Here is a 12,344-nt window from a genome sequence, read left to right on the forward strand (position 1 = left end):
CTTCAGTCGCACATTCTCTTCAGAAATTAGTATTATAATCCTTTTCATTACTCTAACAGTCTGATGACTCCTGTCCTAGAATGAAACACCCCTCCCAACTCCCTTATTAAGAGATTGGGACCTAGTGTGATTAACAGCACCCTGATCGATGAGCAAGATTCTTATAGATTAAGGAAAAGAATTGCTGACAACTTAGGCAGACTTTTATATACCTATTTGTTTTCCTTCCTAATTCCTCTTAAGATGAAAATGCCAAGCTTTTCTTTTGATATTTGTTACATTTGTGAAAAAATATAACAATGCAGTTAATGGGAAGAGCATGACCCCTGGATTCAGATATCCAATAGTTAAAAATCTCAGCTTCAGCACCTAGCAGTTATGTGAACTTTCTTCTCTGCACCTCAGTCTCTTCATAATAACTACTTTGCAGAGTTGCTGTGAATATTAGTGTAAACAATGGACATTCAAATATAGCTATTACTGTTATTATCATCATCAATTATTCTGACCTATAGAAATATGCAAGTTCCTTGGAAGTATACATTTCTGGAGAGTGATCAGGGATGGGGTATTATACTTTTATTTTTTCGGTTTGTCTTCATTCATTCAGTGAGTTGTGGGTATGTGTTTGTGTGTGTGTGTGTTTCACACGTTATGTGCTAGGCACTATTTCAGGCACTTGGAACTTACATTATTGTAGGGGTACAACTGGAAACTGATAAATGCTGTAAAAAAATTAAACAAGCTAAGAGGTATAGGAGGTTGGGAGAGAGTTGCAATTATTAATAGGGACATTAGGATAGGCCTTACTGTGAATATGACACAGGTTTTGTGTTCTTAGAGGTTTTCATGAACTATCTTTTGGAATGGGAGGATGGGAAGAAGGGAGATGAGAGTAAAGAGTAAGAGCTTGCTGCTTTGTAGGCAGGCATGAATATTCCCTTTGGTATAAGGTGTCAAAACACAAACTAATATGGAAGGGTAAAATTTTCTAGGTGGTCTAGTTTTATTTTATTCCATTTGAGCAAAAATCTTCCTAAAGTATTTTGTACACACCCTGCCTTCCCAAACAATGGCTACTGAATACAGTGGCCCACCTTGTCTGTGACTGCTGGAGGAGGTCATCACCATGACTCACATCTGTTATTGGACTTTCATGAAGCAAGTCCCTCAGGGCCAGAAGAGATGCTGTCATCTGTTTGTCCTATGCAATGGCCTGAGCCTGCAGTCATTGTGAGTTCTACCCACATGTGGCTATTTAAATGTACATATAAATTAATTGAAATTAAATGACATTAAAAATTCAGATTCTTAGTCAGTCTAGTCACATTTCAAGTGGTCAATAGCCACATGTGGCCAATGGCTACTGTGTTAGCATAGATATCAAACATTTCTGTCACTGTAGAAAGTTCTCTTAGTGTTAGTTATTTTATATGTTTCTGACTCCAACATTGTTTTTTGTGGTACTGTTGTCAGTTTTCAGACCTTATTTCCTCTTTTTGATTTGTTGTTTCTCATAGCTGATAGGTTTAAATGCCAGATGTAGAATTTTGTGTAAAGTAAGGGTAACCAGGCTCTAAGAGATCAGAAGAGCTTTCTTGTGTTCAAGTTTTTGTACTTGGAATTTTTATTTCTATTCTGAGTGCCCCAAGGCCTCTTTTGCTTGGTTATTGTTCTGCAGCTGTACTGTAGGTGTAAGGGAATCAGACTGCTGAGTTCCTATGGGAGAAGGGCTATCAAACTTTAAAGGTAAAACTGAACATTCATGGAAATGCTTTAGATCCAGTCAGCAGTCTCTTATTTGGAGCAGCACAACTCCAGGGGTGCTTAATGACCAACTGGCTACATGTACGCCAGGCACTGGTTTAGTCCCTTGACACACAAACAAAAATGAACATGGACCCAAATGGAGGAAATTACAGTTTAAGGGGTAGAGAGAGTTTCATTAAGTCAATTCCCAGATATGTCCCAGGTACTCTGAAAGTCCAGAGAAGGGCGGTACCTGATCCAGGCTTCCCTGATGTTACAGGAGACAAGAGGCCAGGGAATGCTCCCTAAAGAAGTGATTCTTGAGTGGAATCTTGAGGGATGCATAGGTACTGGTCACATGATGAAGGTGGGAAAAGGTGTCTGTATAGGTAGGTGTCTATACAGGGAAAAGTGTCTGTATAGGTAGGCAGACTTTGGATGTTGAAATGATGGGTTTTCGGCAGAGGTGGAAATGGGGAAGAGGGGTTGGGGATGGTGCCTGGGGCAGATCTGACTCTTCAGTAGTTTGACTTGTTCACTCTGGCAGCTCTGTGAAGGTAAAAAGGAGCCAGGCTGGAGGCTGGCACACCGGTGGTATGGGAGGGCCAGGGAGTAGAGACCTGTAATAGTTCAAAAGAGAGGTAATGAGGGCCTGCTGCGAGAGGGTAAGGGGGTTGAACAGAGTTCATGATTTCAATTGGTATTGATTTCTAAGGAGTAAAATTATCAGTATTGGGGGATTGATTACATATGGGGGATAAAGGAGACAGAGGAATCAGAGATGACTGTGAGTTTTCAGAAAAACAGATTAATTTAAACTCTTCTTCCAAGTTCACAGTGATAGGTTTTGACCTGTAGCTGCTACTAGTGATTTGCATTGGCAACTGTGGTGTCTAGATTAGGTTTCGGCACTTTAGGACTCCACTCTCTTGTTTGTTTAAAAAAAAAAAAAAAACTTGAATGGAAGCATAGACCATAGTGAAGTACCACCCTCGTATGACTTTAATTTCACAGTGGCCTATGAAAATTTATAGAAATTTGGCTTCATTTCTAGTGGCTCCAATCCAGATGCCAAAATTGCCCTATTGTTGCGACAGCCCTTGAGTGGACTATCGAACCTGTTATTCATTAGGAGCAGCTGAAAACCATCAGCCAAGTTCCCATACTATGCTAACAATAGCACCAGTCAAATTTCAAGGTAACTCCAGGTTTCAGAAATGTATGAATCTCAAAATCTGTCTAGCCAAACTCTTATTTGTATTTTTATGCATGCATATTATATGAAAAAAGCTGGTGGTTTCCTTAGTTTCCATAATTATACATTGCTTCTTTTAGACTATAAATTGAGTTCTCAGTGTTGGTGAAGGCATACCTATAGATCTGTAGCCAATCACTTTAAAGTGAAAATAGAAATTCAGTCTGGATCATGGTACCAGGGGTAGCCAGCCCAAAGGGCCCATTATGATGAGGCCTATATTGAAAGCAAAAATTCTTGCATACCTGTAGTGCATTTTAAAAGGATTTTCCAAGTAACAGTTAATATTTGTTAAGCTTTCAGAAAAACTTATTTCTCTAGTTTTTAATATTAAGGAAATATGGAAATATATGTTGATACTTTGTCTTTTACTGACATACTTCATGACTGCATGGCTAAAGCCACAAAACACTAGGCACTTACCACTTTCTTTCTTTTAGATATATTTAGCCACTGCATCTGGCCTTTGTTGCCAAATATTTTTTCCTTTTTACTCTAACTACTCCATCAATTTGGATCTTTAATGGTCAGGCAAATTTTGAATGATTTCTTGGAAGATGTGAAACCCTGTTCCCTAATCAGGAAAATGTGGGCAAGTCTTATGGTATGAGAAAAGAAGGGACATCTCTTCTAACAAAGACAACAGGATTATAGTGCCATTACACAACATCTTCAAAGTTTTTATTTGAAAAATAATGATGTGTTTGGTGATGAACAAGTACCGTAAATGGGAAGCATGGGAAGTTTCCACTCTTTAAGAATGTTTCTATGCAAAGGAGGAAGGAAAGCTTACTTTTTGTGGTTCTTCAGAGAGATTACATTAACCATTTGTTGAAAGTTTCATTTATGAACATTGGCTTCTAAGAGTATTCTTCACACACTGGCATCCTTTGTATGATGTTGTTGTAGGTTGTTTAGCAACATATCAAAATAGTTATATAAAAAGATTAATATGTGTTTCATTAATCCTAAGGAGAGCTTTCTGAAATTCATTTTTAAAAATAAATGATTAGCATCATTCTTTGAAATTTGTGACTTCTGAGGATGGGAAAGAATTAAAAAAGAAGCTATCTTTTCAAGCAGTTTGTGATTTAATACCAGCTGGTCATGTGAGTTGAAAAACCTTATGATTTTTATGTTATATTATTTTGAATGCCTTTTCACTCTCTTGGGAAGTTGGCTAACCCCACAGTCTTTTTCCCATGGTAAATGGCTCTAAAACTTTGATCTTCTTATACCAGTTTGCCAGATGTAGCAGAAAGAGCATGTGTGTGACCTTTCCTGTGCCAATTCAACCCAGCTGATGGGAAACTGTAAGTTAATCTTGCATGACTTTTATTTCTAGGCATTACAGCAGAAGTTCTGGTGGTGACCTGTTTCGATGAACTGCAGAGAAGGGCCTCAGAAGCAAGAGGGAAGATTGTTGTTTATAACCAACCTTACATCAACTACTCGAGGACGGTGCAATACCGAACGCAGGGGGCGGTGGAAGCTGCCAAGGTGGGGGCTTTGGCATCTCTCATTCGATCCGTGGCCTCCTTCTCCATCTACAGGTTTGTCACAATGTTCATTTGAATTCCTTTCAAAAACAAGGGTTTTCCATGAAAGAAAAGTCCTTATGAAATAAAAACAAACCATTCAAATGAAAATACTTATTGTTCATGGAGTTTCCCCCCCAAACACACACACCCATTCCACGTTTGGTCATTTGTTTGTAATATCTTCTTTGGCTTTTCTGGATTCCAAGCATCATTTGTGCGTTCCTTTAAAAAGCTTTAAGGCTTTTCACATCCACAGTGATCCCATTACATTCCTTATATAACTAATATATTATGTATTTTCATTGGCGGAAGAACTGCGTTCATGTCTGCATTTCATCAAAGATTCCTAATGACTTCAGAGGGAGCCAGGCTGTTTTCCATGTTGCTAGAGAAGTGGAGTAAAAAGAGAGTGGGTGACATGATGGGGGCCATCTATGGTATAGTGAAGAGTTAGGGAATTAGAGGACCTTGGATACAGACTTGGCTCTGCTCCCAAACAACTATGTGGTCTTAGGAATGTTTCTTAAACTTCTCTAGGCCTCATAATTTTCTTCTGTTAACCAGGGATAAAGAATAATAATAAATGTACAAAATAATTTTGAGATTAAATGAGGTCAACTTGAAAAAGATACTTAATTATCTGTAAATGATTATCTACAAAGGTCCATATAAATATTTGGTAATATTGTTTGAGAGTAACGTAAGACTTGTCTTTTTCTTTGTAGTCTTGATTGAGGTCATGCCAAATAACTTTATTGGCCCTCAGTCCTAGGATGAAATTCAGTATTACAGTGGATAAAAAGTCTAAAAACTGAGATGTAGATGTTCAGCCTAGTTTAATAGCTATTATGGCAGTGTCGTACGTTAAGGATAAAATATTTGAGAAACATGGGAAAAAGAAGCATAACTTTAGTGTGATAGCCTGGCCTAAGATTTTTTAAATGCAAAAATAATAGCAGATAGGGTTTATTTAGGTCTCCGGATTGGATTTTTAATGTCTATTGGAAAGGGAAGTTTATTTATTCTGCACAATTGCTGTTTGGAACTGGAGACACAGCTGCTTGACCTTAATTAGCACCCTACACCCCTGAAAATAAAAATAACTGGGGAACATATGTCAGCAGCTAGGAAATCCAGTCAGAGGAGAGTTGTACAAAAGTGCAGGGAAAAGGAAAGAGACATTTTCCTTATACAGGGATAAGATATCTTCCCAGGGGAGGAGGATGGGGCATGTTAAAACTACATGTTAGAAAGTTATACGACTAGTTACATTGATGTCATAGTGCTAAAAATAATGTTCTTTGCGGGGTCTTTAGAGGTTTCAAGACTAGTGAAATAATGATTGGACCATATTCTTTTGGATGATTAAGCTTCCCAGGAGGGAAGTCCTAAAATGGCTAGCTTACTTCCCATAATACCTCCATCACCCCTTGGAATAACATACTCAGCAAGCTGTGGCCATTCACCATGATTTCACTGGTCATGAGACTTAAATTATGGAGCTGGTCTGTTGCTTTGTGAAACTGGGTGATTGCCAGAAACCTTTATTTAAGAACTACTACTCATAAGACTAATAAATTCCCAAATGACTTAATGCACAGTAATTTGTCAGGATTCACTGGCATTTTTTTTTTTTTTTTTCGGCATAATGAAGACATCTGGAAACCCAAGCTACAACTTAGGAGTACCAGTAGAATTGTCCAGCAAGGGACTTCAGAATCTGTTGCTAGCCTCTAAGACTGATTATAATGTTTCACTGATTTTATAGCCAATCCATATTTCACTGGACTCTTAACTTGTATAACTCTATTCTTTCAACATTTATAAATACATAATAACATTGGACTTTACATAGCACTTTAGAATCTTTCACATGTTACTTTATTTGCTCTGACAACAATTCAGTGGCTCATGCAGAAGGGTCATTATTAGCCCTATTTTATTGATAGGGAAATAAAAGTTCAGACAATTAGACATATTAACATGTTTAAGTTTTGCAGCCTAAGAAATAAAAACGAAAATAAAATGAGATAAACTATGTTTGTCTACTTCTAGCTTATTGTTTTTAGAACCAAATTTCTTTGATGAGTATTCTATATTCCTACCTCTAATTCCTCACCTTTCATTTGCTCTTCAGACTATTATAGCCTGGCTTTTGCCAATGCTGAAACAGGACTTGTTAAGGTTGCAAATAACTGCCTACGTGTCAAATTTAATGGACATTTTTCAGGCCATCATCTTACTTCACTTTTATGAAGCACTTGCCTCCATCAACTGCGTTTTCAGTGTTTCTTCTCTTTGGCTTCCATGACTTCTTTCTCATGTTTTCTCTCTCTTTCTTGCTTGCTGTCACTCTCACTCTCTTCTCTATTCCTTCCCTATATCTCTGGCTTCTCACTGTGACTGTTTGACCTGTGTATCCTCATCATGCTCCTTTGAATGCAGTTCATACTTGTGAAGATGTGACTTCAACCACAATCTACATTGTGGCCATTTCCAAACCCCTCTCTCCCATCCATACCACTGCCGCCAGCTCTAGGCCTATATATTCACCTGCCTGTGGATTCTTCTTTGGGATGTTCCATAGCTATTTCAGTTTCAATTTTTTTCAAAATTGACCTCATCCTTCATCTTCTAAGTCACATGGTCCTTTATTGCTTTTTTCTCTTTCTGTGTCCATCATTTCTAACAGACACTGAGTCTCTTAGGTTCTGCTCCTTATCAGTCATTTCAACAATTACACACGGAGCAGCTCCATTTCCCAGCACGACTCCACATTCCAGCAGTCAGGAATCACTAACACTTTTCCCATGCACCACGTTTCCTCAAAGTTTTGTGACTTTGCATATGCTTTCTCCTCTGCAACCCTCCATTTCCCTTCTCAGTGCCACACACTTATGAGTTTCTTCCTCTGGGGATCCCTCCCTGATATCCACTTGTAGCCCAGGTGAGTTACCTCTTTTTTGGTATTTCCACATACATCGTTCTGTGCATGCTCTGTATCATAATGTCTTGGAAGTATTGATAGTTTTGGTTCGTGCTTTGGTAGAGTAGACTAACTGTTGTAACAAACAGCTTCAAATCTCAGTCACTTCACACAATAGGAGTCTTTTGCATGTTCACATAATGGTTTCAAGGGGGTGGTCAGAATGTGGCCTTCTGCTCCTTTCCATCTGTGGCTCTATCATTTTTGAGATCTGAGTTCTCTGCAGAGTCTTCTGCATTCATCTGATGCATAAGGGGATAGAGAGAGAAAGTCGATAACCTAGAGGGAGCTTTTCCACGGTTATCTATATCTAGGCCTGGATATGGCACACCTCACTTCTGCTGACATTCTATTGGGCAGAATGCTATTACATGGAGGCTAGGAAATTTGGCCTATCTTTATGTCCAGGGTGAAAGGAAAGTGAATTTGGCGAAATACTGCCCAGTCTGCCCCAATTGCCTGTCTCCACACTAGACTCTAAGTTCCAGAAAGACATTGATTACGTGTATTTTTTAACCTCTGGATTCCTATCATCTACTATAATGTTTGAAACATGGTAATAACTTAGGAAATGTCTACAGAAGGAATGAATTTGTCTGAGGATGTAGAGTAAATCATGGCAGGGCTCTCGTAACAAACCAGCTGACCTGGTTCCTGGTGCTCTTTGTCCGAACTATGTAACCTATGTATAGTAAGTTTGAAACAACTTGAACTTTTACGGTACTTTGCTCGCATTTGGAGGAAAATATTCAGATGCCCAATATGCCAGATTATACATTTTTTCTGCCATGACACTTATGAACGAAGATGTTTTGAGTTGCTGATTAAGGAAAATAGCTCCCTTCTCTCTGAAAAGCATTTCACCTCTATTGGAGTGGGTGATACTGGATTTCATCTAAAAATATTATAGAGGTCAGCAACACTAGAGAACATTATATTTTATATATATATATATATATTATAATTTGTTGCTGTTGGATTCAAAATTTGAGAATCCCCTGGAGGGTAGTTTGATTTGACCAGTTTGATTGGACACTTTTTGGTGCAATCATCAATATCATCAGCCATTTTGGGTCTGCAGTGGTCACACAGTTGCATGACAGATGTCCTGAAAAAATGTCCATTGCTTGTTGTCAGCATCGTCTCCAGGTTCATTATTGTTATTCTCTGTGTTGCCATTGTTAGTGTTCTTGTGCTCAACGTTACTTCTAGGAGATATTCCCTTTATTAATGCTTTTCTAATGACACTTCTTTCCATCACCATTATCAACTGAGACCCCCCCATTAGAGCTTTTTTAGTTTTTCTGATGGTAAAATACCTTTCTTTGCTTTTGTCATGGGAAACATATTTTAAGAATAAATGCAATTAATTAGAGATTTAAGTCCCACAGAGGAAAGCTTCTCTATGGAACAATTTGTCTTGCATTATTTCTCTAATTTATCATATTGTTTAGTACATATTTCTTGAGAGCTTCCTAGTTGCTCAGAAATTTCCAAGTACTAGGATTACTAAGGTGAATTCCATATGTTTTTTGTCCTCAAGAAATATTTTTATGTAGCCAAAAGAGAAGGGGGTAAGAACATGTAAGTGATTAGTGTTATTTATTTTATATTTAGTGCTAAGTGAACGATTGGGGGAAAGGGATAAAGAAAGGAAATTACTATTTATTAAGCCCCAACTTTGTACTATTCTAAAGGGTTAAAGAGTTTGTCTCAATTAATTCTTTATGTAACCCAATAGAAGTAGATACTGTATTGGTATCTCTTTTACTGAAGGAGAGACAGGTTCAGAATGATTAATGGCTTATCACGCTACACATCTAATGAAAGAACTAGGATTCAAACTCAGAGTCTCTGGCTCTAACTTCCATGCTGTTAGATTGTACCAAGCAACCTGGAGAGCTAATGCTATAGGAATCTAGAGGAGATAACAGAAATCTGATTGGGGTTGGTTGCACTGACAATGTGGATTTGGGGTGTGTTCAATAAAAAGGCAGAATTGACCAAGAGAAAGGAGGTGGAAAGACTCTCTGTAAATATCAAAGCAAGGTGGGAGTGCATGGTATATTTGGGTAAAACACAAGCAGATCAGTTTAGCTGAAGCCAGGCCTCCTAGGGAGTCAGAGAAATGCAATTTTGAGGTGAGAGGAAGAGACCAGGCTTGAAGAATTCAGGGTAGCAGATTAGGCAGTTTTAAGTTTAATGTGGAGGAAATGGAGAACCATAGAATGTGTTAAAGATATGGGGTGAATTTTACAGCAGTGGTTCTTGAAGTGTGGTCCCTGGAATAGCAACATCAACCTATCTAGGAGCTTATTGAAGTGCAAATTACCAGGCCCCACCTAATACCCGTTGTATCAGAAAAGCTAAGGGTGGGGTCCAGCAATCTGGTTTAACAAGCCCTCCAGGTGATTCTGATACACATTAAAGTTTAAGAACTACTGTTTTAGAAAGATCAATTTGGCCATTGTGCGTAGCATGCATTAGACAGGGAAGGACAAGTTACTCCTCTAATAATGCAGATATGAAGTAATGAGGGCATAGATGATGGCAATTGGAATGGAAAGAAATCAGCAGGAGGCATAGTATGAGAACATTAGAACTTGGGGATTGATTGTATTCAAAGGGGGAAGGAGTCGGGGTCCAAGTTGATAGGCAAAGATTAAAATCTATGGGATGAATCTGTGTTTAGTTCAGCCCAAAATTTAAAAATCATAAGTTTCAAATAACAATAAGGATTTGTGGTTTTAGAGAAAAACCAGATTTGGTGATATATCTTGTATGTTCCGTTGGGCAAACTTCAGCTGAGCAGATTAGCCACCAAATTCTTCTTGTTGATGGGATGTCCCCCCTCTTATCTGCCAAGTTTCCCCCTCTTTTTTTATATACTTTATTTATTTATGTTGCCTATTCGAGTCCTGTAGATATTTGAGCTGATGGTCCCTGCTCTAAGGATCCCAGCTTGGGGACAGGAGAATAAGAAATGTAGGGGTCGGGAGAGGGAGCTGGCTTGGAGGGAAACCAGCCAGTTTGGTTTCTAGACATTTTGAGTCTGAGGCAACTGTAAGATAGTCCCATTAATCTGGTCTTTATATTTTGCAAGAAAAACAGTTCAGCATTTCCATTTCTCTGTTGTCCGCTTTTTAGATCACCCAAGGCACTTTAAAATTCTAGGCTGGCTTTCTTGCAATACCTTGGGACTTCTGCCTCCTGCTTTCTTAGCATGCGAGCTCAAGAATGCAAAGTAATTTTTATATTAGCCCAAGTAAAATATAATTCAAAAGGTAACTCTACTGAGGCCAAATTGTTTGTTGTATTCCCATTGCCACACATACATTTTTTTCCTAGTTATTTTCTCCATTGCCCCAGATAGTTGAACAGAGACTGCAACTTTTAATCAGCTAAGGAAGCAAAAGACTTTCTCTTCACTTTACTGTGAAAATTGCATCACCACACTGGGCATGAACTCATTGAGGTGGGAATGAGTTGTTGATAGGGCTTGGCTTTGGAAATACTACTGGCTGATGTTTTATATCACTTGGCCTTTGTGTACTGTATTGACAGAATATAGTGAAGAGGAGGAGGAAGAGGAGCAATTTAGTTTGAAGATGACTAAGAGCTGATTAAACATTCAGCTGGGGAGACAGATGAGTGAATCCAGGTGATGTTTATGGAGTGTCAGAGAGGGAGAATGCTATACCATCTGGTGAGAGAGACATGAAAAAGTATATAAATCAATCTCTATAATGATACTTAATTAATACAGAGTTGATAAATGACATAATTGAAGCAATGGTTGGGCTACATCATAGAGTTAAATAGCTTCAAAGAGGGTGCTGATTAAAGCCATTACAATTTATAAAACATTCTTCATGTTAAGAAAGCATCTTGATGAGATTTCACATGAACATTTTGTAATCAGAGGGCCAGCTTAAAACACTCAGAGCAGAGGTGAAATGTCTTAAGAGGTCTATTTTGGATGATTTTTGAAAACCAGTTATTCTCAGGGAATAAAAAAGCTTGCTTTCCCCACTCCCTTTGTTTTTTAATGGGAAAAAAATTAATGTTGCATTCTTCACCTTTAGACAGTCTCAGATTTTTCATGTCCTGGTGGTTTGGTTCTTAAGCATGACCTTAAGATAATTAGCTATCAAGCTTGATTTAAATTGTTTTGAAATATCATTGCAATTTGGGGGGCATATGTGCCTGCTGGTGAAAAATAAGGAAAATACCACTGGGACTCAAAAACTGTACAAGTGACTCACCTCGATTAGTAGGCTTATTTTGTTTTTGCTTAACTCACTCTGAAGCTCATAACAGATGCACAGTAATCAAGCAGAATGCCAATTCTCATCATTCATGCAGGTGGAGGGCCACTGTGCTCCCAAGGGGGAAACCAGAGAAGACCCACAATGAACACTGCGTTTTTTCTTCTCATCATCCTTTTCTTTTCCCCCTTTCTGATTTTTGGAAGGTACATTCTTTGTTTGGAAAGCCTTTGTTAGAAATTCCAAAATGTTCTTTAATCACTGGATTCTTATTATTGTATCGGGTAGTGTGACAGGCATGCTTCCTCATAATGGATAGAGTCAGGCAATGTATTTTGGAGCCCACATTCTGGAGACTCCATGCCTGTGTCTTTGTTCAGCCACTTGCCAGATGTGCCTCATTGGTGCCTCAGTTTCATCTGTAAAATGGGGGAAATATCTTCTTTGTTTTTCTTCCTGGAGTTTTGAGGGTTTTCTTTTTTTGTTTCATTTTGTTTTTGTTTTTCTGAGGCAGAGTTTTGCTCTTGTTGCCCAGGCTGCAGTGC

At 38.4% G+C, this 12,344-nt stretch overlaps 1 protein-coding gene across 5 annotated transcripts in view; it reads left to right on the forward strand.

The window, feature by feature from the left end:
• CPQ (carboxypeptidase Q) overlaps window positions 1-12,344 on the forward strand; it is a 495,923-nt gene that overhangs the window by 185,330 nt on the left and 298,249 nt on the right. For all 5 annotated transcript variants that reach the window (XM_055348055.2, XM_063709392.1, XM_063709393.1 and 2 more), the window contains one exon: window positions 4,350-4,557. In XM_055348055.2, the coding sequence (XP_055204030.2) occupies window positions 4,350-4,557 (208 nt within the window). The remainder of the gene's footprint in view (window positions 1-4,349; window positions 4,558-12,344) is intronic.

This window comes from Gorilla gorilla, chromosome 7 (genome assembly GCF_029281585.2).
Source record: "Gorilla gorilla gorilla isolate KB3781 chromosome 7, NHGRI_mGorGor1-v2.1_pri, whole genome shotgun sequence".
NCBI classification, from domain to species: Eukaryota; Metazoa; Chordata; class Mammalia; order Primates; family Hominidae; genus Gorilla; species Gorilla gorilla.